At 40.8% G+C, this 22,077-nt stretch overlaps 2 protein-coding genes across 4 annotated transcripts in view; both read left to right on the top strand.

Annotated features, from left to right (window-relative positions):
- Positions 1-15,734, top strand: part of SLC6A5 (solute carrier family 6 member 5) — a 28,097-nt gene extending 12,363 nt beyond the window's left edge. The window contains exons 10-15 of the mRNA XM_031553395.1: positions 1,253-1,365; positions 1,644-1,775; positions 2,848-2,947; positions 7,914-8,014; positions 10,301-10,468; positions 12,491-15,734. Coding sequence (XP_031409255.1) covers positions 1,253-1,365; positions 1,644-1,775; positions 2,848-2,947; positions 7,914-8,014; positions 10,301-10,468; positions 12,491-12,646 — 770 coding nt within the window. The 3' untranslated portion in view covers positions 12,647-15,734. The remainder of the gene's footprint in view (positions 1-1,252; positions 1,366-1,643; positions 1,776-2,847; positions 2,948-7,913; positions 8,015-10,300; positions 10,469-12,490) is intronic.
- A 6,088-nt stretch (positions 15,735-21,822) lies between these two features.
- The window catches only part of NELL1 (neural EGFL like 1), a 273,232-nt gene continuing 272,977 nt past the window's right edge, over positions 21,823-22,077 (top strand). For 2 of the 3 annotated variants that reach the window (XM_031553393.1, XM_010710718.3), the window contains exon 1: positions 21,823-21,899. The gene's annotated coding sequence lies outside the window, so the exon portion shown is untranslated. The remainder of the gene's footprint in view (positions 21,900-22,077) is intronic. The other variant, XM_031553394.1, reaches the window with a different exon arrangement.

Genomic DNA, 22,077 nt, shown 5'->3' with positions numbered 1-22,077 from the left:
ATTGCTGTATGTAATCATATGTGCTTTCTGGATAGCATGTCTGCATTTCATAGTCCTTATACGAAGGTTCTGGTTGTAAGATGAAGAACCTCTTTGTAGAATTATCATCGATTCAGCAGTAAGACGAGAGACGGACACGATGCAAGAGCACATCTATCAATTTCTGATGTAAACACTGCTGTTGGTTAGGAAGAATTAAAGGGCAACCATTGGGTTTCCACTCAATTTTTATTTTAGATCAAGGTCAAGCACCCTGCAATCCAAACCACAGTGCAGTCAGTTTATCATAAGGAGCACCGTCCTTGGGTGAATCTGCTGCGGAAGCTCTGAAGGGACAGCTGAGGAGAGGGCTGGAGGATCTGGCTGACGGGATGGTAGAGGAATCACTTGGTTCACCTTGTTCATTTGCCTGGAGGTGACACATTACATAGGACAGTAGATGGTCAGTCATGATGCAATGTAATCTGCCTTCGAAGCATGCAGTAACCTGGATGCAAATTGTTGATTGGAATGGGAAGGAACCTTTTTTTGTTAAGATATTAATCTGAAGTACTATATAATATTCTCAGTTAGAATCTGTCTTTCAGGAAAAACTTGTGTTCCTGATGAAAAATAAAATTCTCTTCACGAAGGGAGAGGCAATCTATTTTGGTTCTACTCTCATGGTTTGACTAAGAACATCTCAACATTACTGAAAGGCTGTAGTAATTTAAAACAAAAGTTCAAGGTCATTTGACTTTTAAAATTCCAACATGTGCAAAACCTTTGGAGCTTTCCTGTCTTTAACAGCCCACACTGCTGTTAAATTTCATGTGTCCTTTGTTCAGAAGGAACTTGAAATGCTTCATGAGTTGACTACGTAGATTATTTCATATGCTGCTAAAACAGAACGTCTTTTCTGGTATGTGAGAAAAAGCAGCCATAATACATGGCTTTGTTTACCCTTGTTTGGATCAGTGTATCAGCATAGTGGTTAAAAGTGTGTTCTGCAGCTTGGAAGGTAGCAGTATGTAAATGTCTTGAACCTTATAGCTAAAAAGGAAGTTAATCATTTGAGACTCAGTCTTAAAGTGGTAAAATCTTTCTGTATACAGAAAAGACTGACTTGGATTGCTTTTTACTTTTATCATGCATAGTAATGCAGGATTATACTTTGAAACATTACTTTTTGATTCTCCCTCCTTTTTTCCTATAGGGTCAACCAAATTGATACTATTAATTTTATCACAAACCTTATTTTTATCATTTCCAGGTCCTGGGATTGCTTTTGTTGTTTACCCAGAAGCTTTAACTAGGCTTCCTCTCTCTCCGTTCTGGGCTATCATATTCTTTTTGATGCTTCTGACACTTGGATTGGACACTATGGTAAAATGCTTTCGTTTTCCATCCTTTTCTTGGTGCTTTTCCTATTTACGTGTGGGGATTGGTTGCTATTTTCTGTGTGGTCTATGTACTGATTTACAAAGAGCGAGAAGAATTAAGGCCATCAGTACTGAAATGATTTGGGCAATGCTTTGGCATTGGCATCCAAGCATTTAACACCAAGGATTCGGAACACTCTGTCTCGCTTCACAGTATATCCAGTTGGACCATTTTGTGTACATTGTGAGTATGAAAATGAATCTCTTTATTTTGTCTTTCAGTTTGCCACTATTGAGACCATAGTGACCTCTGTTTCAGATGAATTCCCCAAATACTTACGTACACACAAGGCACTGTTCACTCTTGGGTGCTGCATTTCCTTTTTCATCATGGGATTTCCTATGATCACTCAGGTAATGATACTGTCTTTGAGCATCGCTCTCTGCCCCCACTCTCCCTCTGGTGGCTGTTCTCTGTTCTTGCAAGAAACAGTTGTAAAATAGGAAGCAGAATTCAGTCAAATGATTAAAGACACCAGGTGAGTTTGAAAGCTTTGTGCGTGGATGCTCTGGCTGAGATGCATTTAAGAGACTTGGTTTCTCAAATCTTTCTGAAAGTCTGACCCTCTTAACATTAATTCCTAATCAAGCATCTCCAAGTAGTCATATAACACAGGTATTTGATTAGAAACAAAACAAAAAAACCCCAAACATTAATATGCCATCTAAACCTGTGTGTTCGTTTGGTGTGCCTTCCCTCACGTGGGTGACATAGATGTGCACTGATAGCCCTGGCAAACTGTGGAGTTAATAATGAAATTCTCATCTACCGCAGATAATCCTCGCTGTCTGTTTTCCACTACTTCCTCCAGCATTGTAAACTGAACAATTTCAAGAGGAGGTGTGCGGACTCTGTTACCCTTATCCATCCTTTCCCCCTCTTTGGCTTTCTTTTCCTTACTTCACCAGCTACCAGCGTGACTCTCCTGTTCCAAAGTTTGGGATGGATTCAGTTCTTCATTCGCTTGAGTTATGTTGCTTCAGGCTTTCTTCTGAGGACGGGGCATTATATCCTTTCTGCCAGAGGAATCAATCGGACTCACTATTATTTCTAGTTTCAATGGTGATTTTGCTTTGGATGTTGCACTTGGTGGTGCCAATTGAAGATCAGGTTGCATTCCTTAATCTAAAAGGTCTGACATCTATGTCTTCCCCTTCCCAGGGTGTTTCAGTCACCACAATCTGGCATTCTTTCTGTTTCTTTTCTAGCTGAGATGGTCTATGGTGCAGAACATCTGCTACTCCTTTAGTAGAAGGAAGAAATAGTAATGTGGCTTGAATCTCTGTCTTTTGGATGCTTGCTTAGAAAATAATGTTGTGTCCTGCTCCTGTCTGTTTTTTCTACCTTAGTGCTTAGTACAGGGTTATTTTGGCACATGGAGAGGCATGTAGGCTAGAAGTAACAGCTCTTTTCTTTTTTCTTCAGGGTGGAATGTATATGTTACAACTTGTGGACACTTATGCAGCTTCTTACTCTCTTGTCATCATTGCCATCTTTGAGCTTGTTGGAGTTTCCTACATTTATGGTAAGAATATTGTTGTTGCCTATGTCAAAGCAGTGTTTCAGTACACGGCAAAGTAAATGTTATCATTAAGTTCTCAAGAAAAGGTGCAACATTTGTTTGTATTTATTTATTTTTGTAGAAAGAAAAACCTAAGAATTCAGAACCATTATTTTGAATGGAAACATTATGGAACTTCATTATTATGATTCCTTTAAATGTGTATATTTTAAAAAATATATTTTATACAGCCTATTGTTGTTTTCTATCAGTAGCTTAAAGCCAATGTTTTGAGAGCATGGGAGCATTCTTAGTCAGTGCTAAGACAAAGCATTTAGTGATAGTTTTCCAGTAGTTCATCCACACACCAATTCTACAAGGTTAAACTCTGAGCAAACTTGCATTTAGCAGCTTTTGAAGGATTTATTTTCTGTATGCACACCTAGCTTTCCCTTTAGCCTATCTCTCTATATCACAGAATGAAGATATGCTGCTACTCAGAGTGATAACCTATGCACAATGGTAGCACTACTTACATCAACCCACACTTTAAGTTATGGGAAAGATCACCAGTTATTGTAGAGTAGTGCAGTTACCTCCATGCCTCCGTAGCTGACAGAATCATCTGATTACTGTTCCCAAACTTGCCCACTTTGAGGAAATTGATTCTTGGAAATGTGTAATCTAAGATAACTGTAGTAGGGCATGTGATGATTTGGCTATATAACAGGCTTTTAATTTATGCCTGGAGCATGTTGGTGCCATTTAAGACTTGTCTTCAAAAGTGAAGGAAGTGCTGAGTCTTGGTGTCAAAGAAAACAAGGTAAAGGCTGTTTCTGCTCTTGCCATAGCCAGAAGTGAATGATTTATTTTCAATCAGCTAGTCTTTGGCAATCCTGAGGTTTTCTTCTGGAGATGTATACGTAGCAGGATGATCTTAGGTCCCAGTGTTGTGCACTGGATACTTAAATCTACTTAGATTATAGAGTACTCTAAAATAAATGTATGAAAATTCAGACATAACTCAAAACTCTTGCTTGAGAATTAGATGCTATAGAAAGGACAGGCAATCCATCCTGCCCTGTTCTCTCTAATTTCATGAAAATAGAGCAGTGTATTCTAGCTCTGGTGATGTCCACTCCAGTGGGCAGCCTCAACTAAGTCAGCTGTGACCTATTGTAATCTCACAGAACATAATGAAAAATATATATAAAAAGAAAAAGTCAAAACTTTCTGATTGCTCAGATTTTTATTTTATTATTATTACTATTATTTTTTAATGTCCCTGAAATGGATGTATGTTGATTAGGGCTGGTTTAGAAGTGTAATATCTGTGAGTGAGATGATACTGGTAACTGCTATCAGCTTTACATGCAAACAATCTTCTCAAAGGACCTGAGAGTAATGCTTTGAGATACTCCCTGAGGTCAAGTCTAGAGATGGATCTGGGGGATTATTTAGCAGAACTCCAGGTCTGAAATTCAATGCTGGCAAATTGTCTTTGCGCTTCAGTTTCCATGAAGACATGCACAGTTTGCACATTCTGTCCTCCCAGTTACCACTGAGTCTAGCACCTAGTTGTTTTTCTCCCCTTCCTACTTGCCTGTTTGCTGAGGACATGCCTGAACAATGCTATGCTAAAAGTACTTTATGCTACCCTTCTTTGCCATCATTATGATTAGTGTCACTCGGCCTGTGCCAAGATTGCATCCTCTAAGCTATTGCCATCAGTACAGAAGAGAAAAATTCCTTGCACAGAATATTTTTCAAGAGCTCAAAAGCTACTCCAGTCTGTGGAATTCCTTTGCTCTGTGTGTTCTTAAATAGGCGTGAAGGTAAATAGGAAGAAAATAGCTCTATCTCACCTTTGAACATTGAGTGGCAGAAGAACTACAAGCCTGCCTTCATAGTACAGAACTTCGTTAGATTTGCTTGGCTTTACCCAATACATTAATTATTCCTTAAAATACTAATTTCTGTGGAAAATGTAAAATAATACAGAATAGCTACAGAGCTGCTATTTGAGGAAGGATTTGAGTAGAGGAGATCTTTTCTTTGTTACAAATTTTCTAAAGTAATCAGATGTGGCGAAGATCTGACAAATAGCAAATCATTTGCCCTGTGCTTTCCATACCCGTGGATTGTTAATCAACAGATGTTAGTCATGTCTTTCATATGACAATTTCAAAGATTACTACCAGGAATTAACCTTTATTTTTAAACACTGAAATCTTCTACTCTCAGCATGAAAATGAAGGATTTATTTTACGTTCATCACTCACTCCACTAATGCACCGTAACTACTTGTACTGCATTAAATCTAAATACAGCTTGTATCTTCCTAAATTTGTATCTTCCAAATGCAAGCGAGGCTGTTGTCCTTGTTAAATTCCTTCAAGCAGTACTTAAAATTGGCATAATATATTTTCAGGCTCTGACAATTACTTGTTTTACACTCCACTGACACCTTTCTCTGTACACTTGTACTCTTCATGGCAAGCAGGCTGGCAGAATAGTGGCAGGTGCTTTTATGATGAAATAAATCTTTCCTTAGCTCTTGTTACATGTTCTGCTTGTTGAGATTTTTAAATTAAAAAGAGGCACGCTTGGTTATTTCCTTGCAATCACTTATTTTTTTCAGGAGGGCCCGTGCTACATTATTCTGTCTAAGTGCAGGTTTTTATTTCACTTGCCAGCATAGATGTTTGTTCTCCACTTGTTAGATTATGATGATGCATGATTGGTGAAGAATAACTTAAAGCTGTGGGTATTAACTTAATCATCAGCATTATTTCCACTGTTGTGTATTGTAATGCAAAGCTAAGCATGAAGATCTTTGTGCTACAGTGAAACACTGTAGGAAATTGCTTGGAATTGAAAATGCATGACCTGAACTTGATTCAAGCTCCTTCCAGACTGGTTTTTTGGCAGTCTGTTGTCAGGAAGGTTCATCATCAGAGCGAGTGGTAGCTGCTGCTGGGTGTTGGTAGGAAGTATGTCACTCGTTGCACACATTTTACCTGCAGAAGTTTGAAGCAGATCCTGTTTTTAGCTTGCATTGCGCTTTGTACTGGATTTTATGCCTGTAGCACTTTGAATACATCATCCTACTTTAGAAGGTGAAAACTGAAATTTGATATATTGTTGATTTCCCGAAGTCATGCAGCAGGCTGACTGATCTGAGGGAGAAACCAGGTGCACTAAGATTGAATCAGTGCTTTATTAACTAAAGTGTCCTTTACATTTGAACCCATTTTCTGTCATTCGCTGCGAGACACCTTCTGTGTCAGCTCTGCATGTTTACATGCATTGGCTCCTGAACTGTAAGTACTTCAAAGCACCCAAAGCTGAATTTTTGCCAAAAATTCCAAGAAGGAGCTCTTAAAAAAAAAAAAAAGAAAAAAACAACCATTGAAGTTTTAAGCAAATCTGGTCAAATCTGCATGAAGCTTGCCCAAATTTTGGAGGCAGAATCCTATGGTAACTATGTCATCAGGTAAAGCTCCATTGCAGTTCCAAGTATGGCCAAGGCAGGGGCACTCAGACTAGCTCTAATATGTGTGGACGCTTCAGCCTACACTTTTTGTTGCTGCAGCCAGTTTAACCAGTTTGGTTGCTACTGCAGCATGCTGCAGGGATGGCTGCTGCTGAGCATCTCCCAAGTAGCTTGCTTCAGATGGTTCACTGAGCTGGAATAAACAGGAAAACACATCAGAGGGGCAAATCATCCAGCTACTGCAAAGATTGCTTTCACGTCCATCACAGAGCAGTCCTGGGTGTTACATTCAGTCCAGGCATGTAAAGGTTTGTGTTACAAAAAGGAGAAGTACACGATGAGTAAGATAGGCACAGATCTTGCAGTACCACCTTCTTTAGTTTCTGGATTTTCATCTTTTTATTGCAGTAACAGTTTTCAGCTTTTCTCTTGCATGCTATCTGCCTGTGCTGGCTTAATCTGGGCTCACTGCTAAGCTCAGCTCTGGGACTGCCCTAGCTCCTGCTGTTCTCCTTGAGGTGCATCAGAAGATGCTGAACAGTGAGCATTGAGCCATTGCTATTTTTTATATGCTAGGGCATCCATTCTTAACTGTTAGAAGTCAGGTGAATAGATTAATTTCTCCTCAATAATAGCAGAAAAGCTTCAAAATTACGGAGATAAAACCTGGGGATTATCTCTTCTTATGTTCAGCAGCTGCAGTGGCTGGCTATAAGGGCATTGAGAGCATAAAGCAATTCATTGCTTTTCTTCTGAGAATTTCCTCCTTCACTGAAGGACTTTCCAGCAATATTTAAGCTCTATCCCTGTCTCCACATCATAGAAACGAGACTAAGTAGTGTAGAATAATGCTTTGTACAATGTAAATGGCAGAGACGGTCACCCACTTTATCAAATCAAATTGGCCCACGTTTGAAATGTCCACTTAATGGAGGACCCCAGGTTTCCTTCTTCTCATCACCATTAGATGAGCTATAACATGTTTCAGTCTTGAATTTTTTAAATTTTTTGTGGTTAAATCTCAAATAGTTGTGGAATTGAGGAGGGCCCATTGATATTGATATTGATAACCAGCTGACTGGTTTTACTGGCTGCATATAATGTCACATCTAAAGACATGTCTTAACTAAAGTAGTTTATTTAATTTTTGTTGTTAGTAAGGCTTTTATTTTTATTTTTTTTCAAAATGTAACAAGTATGCATAGAATTGCAGTTAATCAGCACATGTTCATCATGGCTCCACCTGGAAGGTTCTAAACTCAATGATTAATCTCTGCTAAAAGCTCCGTTTTTGTTTTAATCCTTAGGAATCGAGTAGTTCATTGGAATTGGTGTCACTTTTGACTTTGTGGTTAGAATCCTTCAGTTGAGGTTTTCAACTAACATGACACAATCCATTACTGTAATTAGACATAAGGAGGATCACAAAAGCCGTGTCACAAATTGAAACCAGTTTCTTTCACCCCTAATTGCATTTACCTTTTCAACTTACAGGATTGCAGAGGTTTTGTGAAGATATAGAAATGATGATTGGATTCCAGCCAAGTAAATTCTGGCGAGTCTGCTGGGCCTTTGTGACCCCAACTATCTTAACAGTAAGCAAGAATTGCTGGTGCCTCTTTCTGTTGTTGCTTCTTGGGCTGGTGGGGCTCCCTGCAGTGCTGCTGAAGCCTTTCCCTGCTTGCACCAAATGCTGGCACAGCATACTGTGGCATAGCAGCAAGGTTTGGTTTTTCTGGGCATGTGTATTTGATGTGTGTGTATATATACAGAGAGAATGACGTAGTCCCTTTCTCTACTCAAGCTGTGTTAGGGAAAAACTTGTTTTCAGCACGTTATATGCTTTGGAAAGAGTTTCATGGAGATCTCAGTGACGGCCGCTCTGCAAAGCCGGAGCTATTTTTTGCAGAGGCTGAAATACGGATGCCCTTAATAACAAATATCATCCCCTTCGGAGTTTCTCCCTCTTTATGACAAGGAATTCGGGCTTCCCCGAGGCACGCCGTGCCGGTGGCAGCGCAGGACAGCAGGTGGCGGCAGCGCCCTGCGGGAAGTGGGAGTGCCGCCTCCTCTTCCTCCTCCTCCTCCTCCTCCTCTTCTTCCTTCTCCTCTTCCTCCCTCCCCGGGCTGCCGGCGCTGCTGCCCGCCTGCCTTTAACTACGTAACGTTTCAAGATGAACATTGCCTCACCGATCTCTTTTAGATAGGCTTTCCTTCCAAGTAGCATCTCCATAGCATCTCCGTTTAGTCTAAAAGAGGACTTGTACTTCATTTTACATTACGAAGCATAGTTTTTAGGTCTTTTTTTTCCAAGTCCAGGGCTCAATGTATTGCTGCTCTGTTGACAGTCTGACCCTCTAACACAATATTTCCTTTATATTTTACCCAAAATATAATTACACTCTTTGAGTGCATGCCATGTTTTGGCACCAGAATGAAATCAGGCTCTCAGTGCAATGTTGGGAGGTTCTTTGATTTTGGGATGGAGAGGAGGTGGAACGTCTTCCATAGTTGGTTACTTCTTTCAGGTAATGTTAGTTCAGGAATTAAGTCATTTCTTCCGAAAACTGAAGAAGTTTGTATTAGCATAGAGGAATACGGGTGAAGGGACTGATTTGTTTTAACTCAACAGAACCCTGAGTTATGAGAAGAAACTGATCTCCTATACTGAGAACCATCTTTCCAACAGGCATGTTGTAGGTGTTCATAGAATCATTTGCAGTGGAAATGTTCTGCCCTCTCCTGTAGATTTTCTTGACTGTCTTCACCAAAGCATAGGGCTGCCATGCTTGGAAAACGTGTAGATCTGGCTTACTTGCCTGGTGGCAGCTGTGGCAATATATAGGCGTAGTTTGGACATTCATGTTTGAAAGTGTAGCCCATTTTAATCAACAGTATTAGGACTGTATCAATGTGAACATATGCTTCCTCGTGGGTCTTGTTAGGAAACGTGTGCACATGTTCTCTTTCCTTTTTTGCCTATATCTTCCAATGGCTGTTTTCAAGATCTGCTTTAGAGCCATTGTTACGCTTCTGAAGGGAACTATAAGGCAATTTCTGCTAATTGCTTGGTTGCTTTACTGATCAGACTTGCAGGCTTAGCTGCTGCCAGTAATCACAGCTAGGGAATACGAAATTATGTTGTCTCTTACGAAAAGCAAATTTGGAAAGCAAGTGAGGTCAGTTCAGGCTTTCATGCTTTGCTGCTGTTACTTCCAACTCTAATATTTAGTGGCCTTAGAGTGAGAAATAATTTGAGACTGATCACTCATAATTCAACTTCTGTGCTATGGAAATGGACAAAGCAAAACCAAGCAATACATTTTTTTTTTTCCTATTATGGCTTCTTTAAAACTAATATTTGATACATTTGAATAGTCTAATATTAGACTTTCAGCTCCTCCACATCTCTGGAAATAAAACCAATCGTTTTATATACACCTTCACCTAGTTATGCTGCTATAAATCTTCTGTGTGCAATTACTGTGAGCACAGACATTTCCCAAAAGTTACTGAATTATGCACAAATGTAAGCAGATGTATTGCTATTCATACCATAAATGAAATGGAGTAACTTAACATAATCACATTAGGTAAAACTGCCAATAGACCATATAATAAAGCCTGTTACTCTAGGGGCAAGATTCTAATTTCAATTCTTCTGGCATAAATACAGATTTCTGTGGGATTCTGCAAGATTTCCATGAAACTCATTAGATTCGTTCTCTGACCTGTTCATTACATTTGGTGAGAACCCCCTGCCTAGCAGCATGTACTTATATCTATATCCCATGCAGAGCAACTGTGTGCACAGTTACCTGCCCTTGGCTACGTAGCAAGTTCGTTTTGCTCATTCAGACTTTTTCCTCCCTTGTTTCCAGTTCATTCTTTGCTTCAGTTTTTACCAATGGGAACCGATGACTTACGGAGCTTACCACTACCCTGGCTGGTCGATGGTGCTTGGGTGGCTGATGCTGGCCTGCTCAGTTATTTGGATCCCAGTGATGTTTGTGATAAAAATGCATCTTGCCCCAGGCAAATTTATTGAGGTAACTCTGCTGTCCTCTTGCTGCTTAAAAATACAGTCACGGGAGATGTCTTTTTTATTTTACATAGATGTTTGTAATATTGAATGGCTAATGTTGCTAAGATTTACTTGCTGGTAGGCTAGTCATTGTGTTGGAAAGAGATGCTCCAGTGATTTAAAACACAGACCTTCTATTCCCCATTCCTCAACAAAATGCTCCTAAATTGTTAAGTAATGGCTTTTAAGAGAAGTAGGCGTTGCAAATTTCATAAGCCCTGGAAATGGTGTCAACGGAAGAAAGTTACCCCAGCTTTGTGGTGTGTCAAAGCAGTTAGCTTCACCCAACCACTGGTATGTGCTGCACTGCAAAGAGCCCCATGGGCTCTAGGGGATGACATCACAACATGCCAGGTTGCAGAGTGTCAGGCTGTCATACCTGAGTCCCATGGGGGTGTTCCAGAAGGCTGTGCCCATCCATGAAGGCTAAATATATGAAAGACAAAAAGATCTCATGCTCTACAGCTTAACCTACTTTGCTGACTGAATAAACTCTCCTGCTGTGGTGTCTGAGCTTGAAAAAAAACAGGTGGCATTTGATTTCTAGGCTGCCTTTTTAGGCTTTGTTTTGTAAATCAGATACCCGCTGCTTCTTTTCGCTGCTCTGGAAATGAGGCGGTCCCCCTCTGAGTCTTTCTCAGTTCTGCTGTCCTTGCTGCTACTGCTTGTGCCATTCTCTCCTCGAATAAAGAGCAGGCACTCATCTCCTCTTTTTATAGCAGTTTTGTCAGTTTGGCTCTCCTGCAAAAATCCATCGGGTCTGTTATACACCTAGAAAAATGAAGAGAGCAAAATTTACTAAGGTAGAATATTCACTTGGTCTCTCAATGTGTCACACTACATGTGCCCAAGGGAAAAGATCACATTTGTACATTTCATAAAGAGCAAAGGAATTTAACATGAAGTGGTGAGATGCCCAAGGGAGAGCATCCAAATACACAGCTGGCACTAGGCAGCAAAGTCACTTGTCTAAAGGGCTGTTCAGCCCTTGTGTAGTGCATGTTGGAGCACAGAGGTCAGGAGAGAGAACTGATACTGGAGATGAGTTAACATGAAATTAGAATTGCTTGTTCACTGCTTTGTAAGCGTCTCTCTTTGAGACAAATAGCTGTGCTTCAGATCTTCCAACTCACCTGTACTGTACTAGAGTCTGTGGAGTGAAAAAGTAGGATGCTACCCTTACTGTCCTTCTGGTAGTGCACCCAAAGAAATCCAAAAAGTTGGACATGTTTTGAAAGGGCTTTCACTGAAGTTATTTCATCCCTAGCCCAGTATTTTCTGAACATTGGGTCTGCTTCATAAAATTATTATGGTTGATCTGGGAGGTAAGTGTTGCAAACTGGCAATTAAGCAGAGATTAAAATAACTGCTATAGAGGCCTGATTCACTTTATTGAGTAATAAACATGTAATTGCTCCCTCTTAAGTCATCAGAAATATGTTTTCTTTCCTTTTTACCTGTAAATAGCCAATCGTATGATCTATTCAATAAGGAAATCGGCAGAAAGATGAAAAGCTTGTTATTGTTTGCCACATTAATGTTCTCCTCTTTCTTTTTGCTGAGGATAGAAGTGAAATATTTTGTCATCTCAAAATGAGAATCTTGGTTCATTCATAGCAATGTACTACTTTTTGGTCATTTGTATACTTTGGGGAAATATGCTAAACAGAAATCCAATTATTTTAATGCAGTTACCCACTGCTTAGACGACTGGGCTAAGTAATGGTGCACATGTCCTTCAGTAAGTGAGCCTGGCAATCTGTAGCAGTAGATCTGAGCTCCCCTCATATGGTGTAAGGGAGAATGAATACTTAAAATCTGAGAACTTTATCCTCTGTTAGTCTTGCAAACTTTGTACGAAACAAACATGAGCAGTGGAGCATTGCAGAGCCACTGCCAGAAACCTCAAACGAGCCTGCTCTTCTTTCTTCTGCACTGTTTTTTGCTCCATAACTCCAAATGAGGCTCTCTTTTCTCTACATTGCAGCGACTCAAGTTGGTGTGCTCTCCACAGCCAGACTGGGGTCCGTTTTTGGCCAAGCACCGTGGTGAACGTTACATGAATATGATTGATCCACTGGGAACCTCTTCCTTGGGACTTAAACTGCCAGTGAAGGACATAGAACTGGGGACCCAATGCTAATTGTTCTTACCTTGGTGACAGTAACATCGTCAGCCTTTTCAGCTATTCTTTCTGATTTGTTTCCCCACCATTTCTTTTCTTCTCTGCAGTGCCTGGAAGTGGTTGCTTAGAGAAGTAGGATTTACTGTTGCATGCTACCGGGGAGACCTAGCTAGACCATTTCCAGGGTTAGGTGATGCCCATGCTGTATTATGTTTTGACTGAGACAGCAAAACCATGTTGCACAATGGGTTACATCCCAAGTTTTGTTGGGCTGTGTAGGAAAAAACAAAAAATCCTTTGTAACAGCTAAAGGTGGGACTTACTGTTACCAATGTAGTTAAAGGGAAGGATGAGAGTGAACAAGCAGAGACCATTGAAACAGAATGCCAGTAAGCAACTTGTGGGATCAGAGTAGAAGCACTGATCTGTGTCTATTTGATGTTTTTTTGGCATAGGAAAGTAAAGCAAAGTTTAGGAAAAAAAGAAAATATCATTTGAGATTGGAGCAAATTGTATTTGAGTCAAGAGGTGGTTTGGAAATAGTGCCGGCATGAGGTGCATGGGCATTATAATTAGAGTGCTGCCATACATTTCCTTCTGAAATTTGCTATCTGTCATTTCCATTGGAAATAACTCAGTTATACCAGACATCTGAAACCTGGCTGCTCTGGCCAACTGCACATATGTTCCTCCTGATGGTGATTTTACTCTCTTCAGTACTCTGAACATGGTTTCCTTGTTTCTCTGCTTTTGTTTACAGTATCTCCTCAAGAAGCCATCATATAATTTGTGCCTAACTTTGTATTCTTACAGTGGTAAGTGTAGTCTGGTTATCACTCAGCAACATTTATTAGAAGTTAGATGTGCTGTTTAGCCTTGTGAGTCCCCCCCTTCATTCTCATTCTTTATACTACTTTTAGATGTATTCTTCTCTTTCAGCCAATGGGGAATGACAAAACCCCAGTTGTCTATATATTATATATATAGCACATAAATCCTTCAAAGTGGTATTCTCTGGAATGTACATAGTTTACATAGTTTTCTTCTTCTTCTTCTTTTCTTTTCTTTTTTTTTCTCCCATTTAGAATGTTTTCATGACATAGAAAGAAGACAAAAAAAGCAACAATTAACCACTGCAGTCATCCTCAGGGATGCAGCAAAGATGTACAAAACATGAGGGCTGGGGGGCAGTGATAGGACATTCTAAATCATTACATTTTAGGCATCAGTTCTGTGTGGCAATAGGAATGTTAGACTTAAATAATTGTTACTTATTGGACAAAGTAAAAAATAGAGCTTTTTAGGAGTACATTTATTTAACTGAATAGAAAATTAGCCCATTTTATTGTAAATGCACTAGAACAAGGGAGAAAAATATATCTTCACTAATTGGCAAAAACATAATAACCTTTATGATCTTGTTATATCCTATACATACTTAAATGATATTTTTTAAGAGTGATCAGTGTTCATGTAGTGTGTACTAGTGATGTTTTATGTCCCTATAAATATCTTATCGACCAGTGTAGAGATGGTGAGCTTAGAGTAGTTTAGCTTGTTTTTCCCTCCCCACACACACTCTTGTAGTAGCCAGTAAATGTTCTTTCCTTTCAGGGGACTGTTTCTCTCCAATTCTTTTGTCTGTCTGTCTTCATATTACAGGGTCTCAGGTAAATCCTCAGTTACTGTTTGTCTGTAGATCAGTAGATGTGTCGTGCCGTTCCATTCCTGTAGAAGAAAACAAGGCTAAACCTTGACGTAACACTTCTACGTGTTAACTTGTTTTCTCTGTGTGTGTATATATATATATGTATATGAAATATATAAATCATTTTGCTGAACTTCCTCTTTCACGGGGCAATTAGTGTTGCCAGTTTTAAGCACTGCTGGAGACCTTTAATCCTCACGCAGGACAAGAAAACGCCATCAGGGCTGTCTCTGAGGATGGATTTAGCTACTATCTGTGCTGGCCCCTGAATCTCTGCTCTGCCAGTCCTCATCTCATGGGGCAGCAGGATGGGACCCCACTGCAGCTTCTCTGCCTTAAAGCTGTGCCCCTACTTCTCAATTTTGCCCGCTGTTTCTTAAGGGGGTTTCTATTCTTCTGGCTTTTATTTTCCTGGCAGAGGCGGGTGTGAGAAGCCACGCTGATGCAATGGAAGTTTGGCCCCTACATCTGCTTGAGGCTGAGAGCACTTCAGGGTGAAGAAAGGAATATAAGTCAGTGAGACTTACACATTTTGGTCAGGATAAAAAGCTCTAGGCCTCTCTTTACTGATATTATCTAGCTTCTTTTGACTTGATTTTTGGAGTCCAGTCCAGTTTGCTTTTCTTACTGTTGCAATAAAAAACAATAGATCTATAGGCTTGTTCCTCTTAAAGAAAAAAACAAACCACAGTCAAATCATGTAATGGTTCTGAATACTTTCACATCTTATCTTTGTCTCAGGATGTGCATTGGAACCATAATTTACTAATTGCAACAAAATTGTCTCGGTATGAGGAAGTTGGTTGCTGTCTACTTTAAGAATAAAAGAGATATCATTTGAAGGAATACTGCTAGGTGATGATATCTGTCCTTTGGCTTGGATTGCCAAAATGAAATACATATGAAAAATTGCCTTCCATGAATCCTATAGTTAATCTGCACTATTTTCATTTGTGCTGTTCCTGTGCTTGTTAAATCCTTATCACAGGATTAGACCTGACTTTGAAACTGAAGACAGATTATAGAGAGCAATGTTCTTCCAGTTGATTTTTGTCTTTGGCTTTGACCTTCAATACTAGACATGCAAAAACACTTGGAGAGTTGGAGAAAACACTACAGAAGTCGCCAAAGATATGAAATGTTCACTATATATTAAAAGCAGAAGTTTTTCATGCAAGGCTTCTAAAAAGAAGTATTTCACTGTCCAAATCTGAACGTTGAGATTAAATTAACCAGCAGCGTCCTCTTTAAATGAGAAGTAACCTTGCAGTTTGGGAATGCATTTAGCTTAGTATGTTCTAGAAAAGTTTGCATGTACTTTAATAATTTTCTAAAAAGAAATTTAGTAACTAATTAAGTATCGGTAAAGATCTTTAAAGATTAAAAAAAAAAGGGGAAAAAGCCATATTAGTAAAAATGTGATGTGCTTACTTGCAGATCTATCTGTCTTGTGAGTAAAAATGTTCAAATTTGATGAGAATTAGTTCCGTTGCACATATTTTCTTTGAAATGAAATTGAACTTCTGAACGAGCCAAAATGCACTGTTGCTGTATGCGTTAATGATCACAATGCAAATGTTCGCCATCTTCAAGTTCCTTGGGGTCTTCCTACTAGTGTTTTTAACATGCAATGTTCAAAACTTGTGTTTCAACTAGACATGGCAGCACTTTGTTCCCAAGAAAAGGGTTTAACAAAATGACCTTTAATTGAGAGGCTTGGATTGTCTTTACATGATGTTCAATTGGGTCAAAGTATTATTTTTTTTTTTTTATGAGGTTCTGCTCTGCTTTGATGTCTGCATTAGATGTGCCTTGGCACTGAAGGTCATTGCTTCCAATGCACTGTGGCTATCCCTTACCATGAAACTCAAAACGCTGATTTATTTTGATACCTTTCAGTCTTTTTTGAATATATGTAGAGTTATAAGGATAATATGATTTCTTGCTGCCTGTGACAAAAGCAATTGCTTATTTACGACAAAGCTTGATATCCTGTTGTTTTCTTCTTCTGCAACTCCACCTTTTCTTGCAGTCAAAGACTGGTATGGAGTGTGGGTTGCAGGCTGCAGAGCTTTTGGCAAGAGGCCTCCCAGAAGGCGTCTCTGTTTCACCATGAACTCTGCTGTGCCTGGTGTTTGTTAGTTAGTAGCTAAGCTGTTTGCACATCAGATACTCGTAAAATGGCCAGATCATGGTAATCCAGAGGGACTTGGGTTGACGACTTGAGGGGAGTGGGTGGGTTATTTATGGTTTCTGCCTTCTGGCAGCCTATCACCAAAGAGGGAAGGTTTTCCTGATGGGTTTAACATAAGGCGAGAACCAGGCTGGACCTTATCGCTTGCAATATTATTATTTGCCCATAATACCTAAATGCATCTTCAGGTAACCATTTGCCTTATAGCTATCTTCCATTGTTAGGGAAATTGTAAATTGACTATAACATGTTATCTGTCATTTATATTATGTAGTATTACCTTGTAAAGTAGATGCTTAGGTGGTATAAATTGTCACAGCTTTGTTTGGAGCTGTGACAATTTACATCAGCTGAGAATTTGCTCCCTGTGTCCTATGGCACTTTACTACAGACCCATCGCTGATGGGTTAAATCTTAATTACTTGCGTAATGTCATATATAAATATATATATATATATTTACAGGTGTTCTATGGGGTACTGCTGCCTATGGATAAAGATATGTACCCTAACCAGGTCATTGGTTTTTTTGTTTTTTTTCATTAGCTGTACGTGGAGAAGATGTATTATGTTACTAAGGTTGCATCATACATATCTCATGTAGGGCATAATATAATGCTGTACGTTATTCATTTAAGAAGTCATTATTCTTGAGGCCCTACCTCAAATTTTGTATTTATGTCTACAAATGCAATTTATTGTATTATATATTTGCCTATTATATTTGGATGTGATAAATTAAAATTATTCAATAATGTATGGGCTCTAAAGACTCTAAATAAATGTCCAGTGTTTAAAACAAAATTACTTAACATTTCCTGGTGAATAGATTTGCTTTTCTACTCTCTTTCCCCACCCAACACAGACTACAAACATCATTCTTACTTAACACACTGCCTTAAGGTATCTGCAGAATTGATCCATTTGATTGTTAGAAACCTTGAGCAGCAACTGGAAACAGCCCTCTTGGGAAAGGGAGATATTGCACAGCTGCAGAAACAAGAATCAATTAAATGGCTGGGTTTGTAACTGTTTGCGTGCTCGGAAGCTTGTAGAATAATTGATTACTTATCAGAGGACCAACTGGCTTTGTTTAAATCCTTTTTATCCCATCAATTAAGTCACCCCAAATATTGTTGAATTGTTACGAACAATGGAGGTTCATATCTGATGGAATCACAAACAAACAGAAGGTGAAAGGGGACAGAGGCAAGAGAAGAGTGAAGGCTAAGCCCACATTTCCTGATGTTATCACACCTTTTGGTTAAAGCTGAATTCCTGCAGTGTGGTGAGTGCAATACAAAGCAGTCTGTGCTGCAATACGGCTGTACTAATGATACTTAATAACATTAATGATACTAATCTGACCGATTCCTCTTCTGGGAAACAAGCTTTTAATAAGCATTCCCAAAATACAATAGCTGAAGTGTGATAGCTGATCGTAACATGGCATCAGATATGGTGGCAAATGATACACGAGTGCTCTGCCAAGAATGTGATGGCAATTCCAAGCCTCATCCTGAGGGTGATCCAACAGTCACGTGGACTGCTTCAGCTGTTCTGGTAGTCAGTTCCACCCAGAAAAGTTTTTGTTTCTTTTACCTTTTTGTTTCTCTTTTCTCCGAACAGTGTGTGTGCAGACAGAGGAGGTGGCAGGACCTAATGATGGAGTACTGAGGGAATTCTTTGTGCATGTAAGACAGATTTCATCTTGGAGAGGGCTGCAGTTAGCAGCGAGCACTGCAGGAGCACTGAGAGGCAGGTGAATGCCATTGGTCTCCTCATTAGGAGGAAAAACCGAGGCACCGGGAATTGGTCAGATCTCTAAAGTCGAACAACAGAAGTCAGTGGTATAACACACTGATTTGGGGAAGAGGAGGCAGTCCTTTGCTGTCACTGCTAGGCTCTCCTGCTTAAAACTGCAGACCCAAGGGCACATCTTGTATCAACCTAATCATAGAATCATAGAATGGCCTGGGTTGAAAAGGACCACAATGATCAAGTTCCAACCTCCCTGCTATGTGCAGGGTCGCCAACCACCAGACCAGGCTGCCCAGAGCCACAGCCAGCCTGGCCTTGAATGCTTCCAGGGATGGGGCATGCACAACCTCCTTGGGCAACCTGCTCCAGTCTGTCACCGCCTTCTGTGTGAAAAACTTCCTCCTAACATCTAACTTAAACCTCCCACGTCTCAGTTTAAAATCACTCCCCCTTGTCCTATCACTATCCACCCTCGTAAACAGCAACAAACTTGCTCCCTTCAAGTACTGGAAGGCCGCAATGAGGTCTCCCCAGAGCCTTCTCTTTTGCAAACAAGCCCAGTTCCCTCAACCTTTCCTCATAGGAGAGGTGCTCCAGCCCTCTGATCATCTTAGTGCCCTCCTCTGGACCCGCTCCAAGAGCTCCACGTCCTTCCTGTACTGGGGGCCCCCAGGCCTGGACGCAGCACTGCAGATGGGGGCCTCACAAGAGCCGAGTAGAGGGGGACGATCACCTCCCTCTCCCTGCTGGCCACCCCTTTTTTTAATGCAGCCCAGAACACAGTTGGCCTTCCGGGCTGCAAGTGCACACTGCTGGCTCATGCCCAGCTTCTGGTCCACCAGGACCCCCAAGTCCTTCTCTGCTGGATAGGTCAGTTTCAAAGCTTAATTTAGATATGATCTAACCATGTACTTAGGAATTAAAAAAGCAGCACAGCTGAGCACTAATGTAGACGAAGAATTTCTTTTTGCCAGGCCTTGTGCTGGAAGATTTGGAAGCTGCTGATGTGATTATACAGCTTAACGTGGGTAGTTCAACCTGTTGAACTAACATTAAGGAGTTGTGATGAGCTGCGTATCAGTGGGTAGGACAGGTGGGTGTAACAGCATCCTCCTTAAACCCACTTAGTATTTCGCTGTTGTACTTTGTTGCCCTCTACTGCCTTCAAAGTAAACTTTGCCTGTATGAACAGCCAAACAGCTTGGAAAACAGGCTTCTGGAGGATGTGAGCCTTACCACGAGTGAAACAGGAAGATTTCCTACTCCGTGAAGTAGGAGGTGTTTCTCCAGGTGCGAGCGCTGCTGTCTCTCCAATGTCTGCACATCCACTGGCAACCCAGCCTATGCTTGGCAGCACTGTAAGCAATACTTAGCACTTCTAATTGTCTGTTGTCCGAGAGCTGCAAAAAGCATTGCAGCCATCTGAGAGAGGCCAGGCCTAGTCAGGAACTTTCCATCAAATAACAGAATGCCGCAAGCTTTGTGGCTGGAAGAACTAGCAGCTTAACACCACACAGCTAGCAACGTCACAATAATTTAGGTCAAAATCAAGAAGCATTCAATGTCCAACTGGCAGTGCAAGAACAGTCTTTCACAGGAATATGATCCGACCTGAAATCCAGCTAGCTTGCCAGGAATAACACTTCATTCTTGCTAAAGTGCCATCAGGTTTTTTTTAAATTGCTACGAATGTTCATGAACACAGCTCTAAGTCTTATTTGAATGTCATGCCTTCAGGCTATTTATATTTCTAACTGGATCATACCAGAATATCAGATTTTTTTTTTTTTAACCATAATTTGTTGCCACTTGAGTAGGTGTGGGGACAGTGTTGGTGGGGAGAAAGCTATTTAGTTTTTTTTTTTGTCCTTCCTTTCTACTCTTCTCCAATATAAGTGCATGCAAAATAACTACTGCTTAGCCAGTTCATGATCATTGGGCACAGGGCTCCAATGATTACATGGGGAGGACCCATGTAATGGAACCTGCTCTGTGCAGAAAGCTTCTGCCCACATGGCAGGCTATTTGCTGTGCTGCTTGTGGGCTCTGTCCAACAGAAGAACAAGCCAGGGATGGTGAGAAGGGAAGTGGTGGAGTCACCGTCTCTGGGGGTATTTAAGGAGTGTGGAAATGTGGCACTGAGAGACGTGGTCAGTGGGCATGGTGGTGTGGATTGGGATTGGACTTGGGGATCTTAGAAGTCTCCTTCAGTCTTCGTGATTCTACAATCATCTGTTCACAACAGAGGTGAGAATATGCCAGGGCAAGTTTTTTGTCTTGTGTTCATGGTAATTTTTTAAATATCATCTAATCCAGATTCAGGCTAAAGCTAATTATGTTTCTTACAAATCTTTGTAATACCAGTTTAAATTGCATAACCACTAAATGCTCTGCACCAGTTCTGCTTAGAAGTGAAAACTATAGTGAAACTTTAGTTGGATTAGATTTGATTTTGTGTGTAGATAAACCCTGATTTTGTTATTTCATAAGCACAAATGTAACTAAGCTACCATGAATTGGACGTATAGCTGTATTTCCTAGAAAGAAATCTCTTATATCAGAGTACTGAGATGGGATAGAAAGGTGTGCCTTCACCTGAAGATGTGCCATTGCTTTGTTTTCTTGTTGCTATGGCTACATGACATATATACATATGTGTATACAATACACCTCTCCATGCCTGAGGGCTAGCAGCAGTGCTGATAACATGACACGCTAAACAAAAGCAAGCTACATTTGAGTGAAGGCTGTTTACTGAAACTGGAGGCAAATGGCTGAGATGCTGCTGGGATGAGCACCCTGAGGTTTCCTGGAGTGCACACCCTGCTAGCAGCCATGAACAGCTGTTTTCAGTGATCTTACTAAATTAATGATTAGGCAGCCATGCTGTCTTCTGATCACGCTGTTGTAAATGTGCACAATCACAACCGCCCCCTGAGAAGGGAATAGCTTCTTTTTTTATTTATTTTTATTTTCTTCTTTCATAGAATCGTTTGAGTTGGAATGGACCTTTCTACGGCCACCTGGTCCAACTCCCCTGCAATGAACAGGGACATCCACAGCTCCATCAAGTGTGCAGAACCCCATCCAAACTGACCTCACATGTGTCCAGGGATGGGGCTTCCATTAAATCTCTGGGCAACCTTTGCCAGTGCCTCACCACCCTCACTGTAAAATACTTCTTCTTTACGCCCAATCTAGTCTTTTGTTGTTGTTGTTGTTGTTTGTGTCATCCTAGCTTTCTCCAAATGTACACTTTAATATTTTTTTGTGTGTGCAAACTGGCCTAGCTTTGTGTTAAGCAGAGCCTAACCACAGGGTGGTGAGGTGAAAAGGCAGAGAGGAGCATCCCCAGCTTTCCACCAGCTGGGGCTTGATTGGAACTGTAACGAAAGCAGGACCAGCTGGGATGGCCTTACCAGAGCTCCAGCTGGGGCCTATCATCTCTAACCCAACTTTAAATCAGGTGTTCAAGGAGATAGGAGGAAATTGTGAGGTAGAGCCGATATTTTCTCTATGAGCGAGCCGAAACTGTGGCAGGAGAGAAAAAAAGTAGATGAAGCGATTCTTTAGAACAGCCATTGGAGCAGCACCTCCGATGACTTGCAAGTATGCTGAAGTGCTTTCCCCTTTTCACGCTTGGCGGACGTGGAGGAGAGAGCAGTTAAGCGACTCGAGCAAGGACACCGGGAAGCCCGCGGCAGGGCACGGATCTCCGCGTTGCGCCCCGCGGCCTACGGGGCGGCGCAGGGGGCTCATCGTTTTGACGAGCCCGGGGGCGGCGGCC

Source organism: Meleagris gallopavo, chromosome 5 (assembly GCF_000146605.3).
Source record: "Meleagris gallopavo isolate NT-WF06-2002-E0010 breed Aviagen turkey brand Nicholas breeding stock chromosome 5, Turkey_5.1, whole genome shotgun sequence".
In the NCBI taxonomy this organism is placed as follows: domain Eukaryota; kingdom Metazoa; phylum Chordata; class Aves; order Galliformes; family Phasianidae; genus Meleagris; species Meleagris gallopavo.
This window is presented reverse-complemented; position numbering and strand designations above follow the sequence as displayed.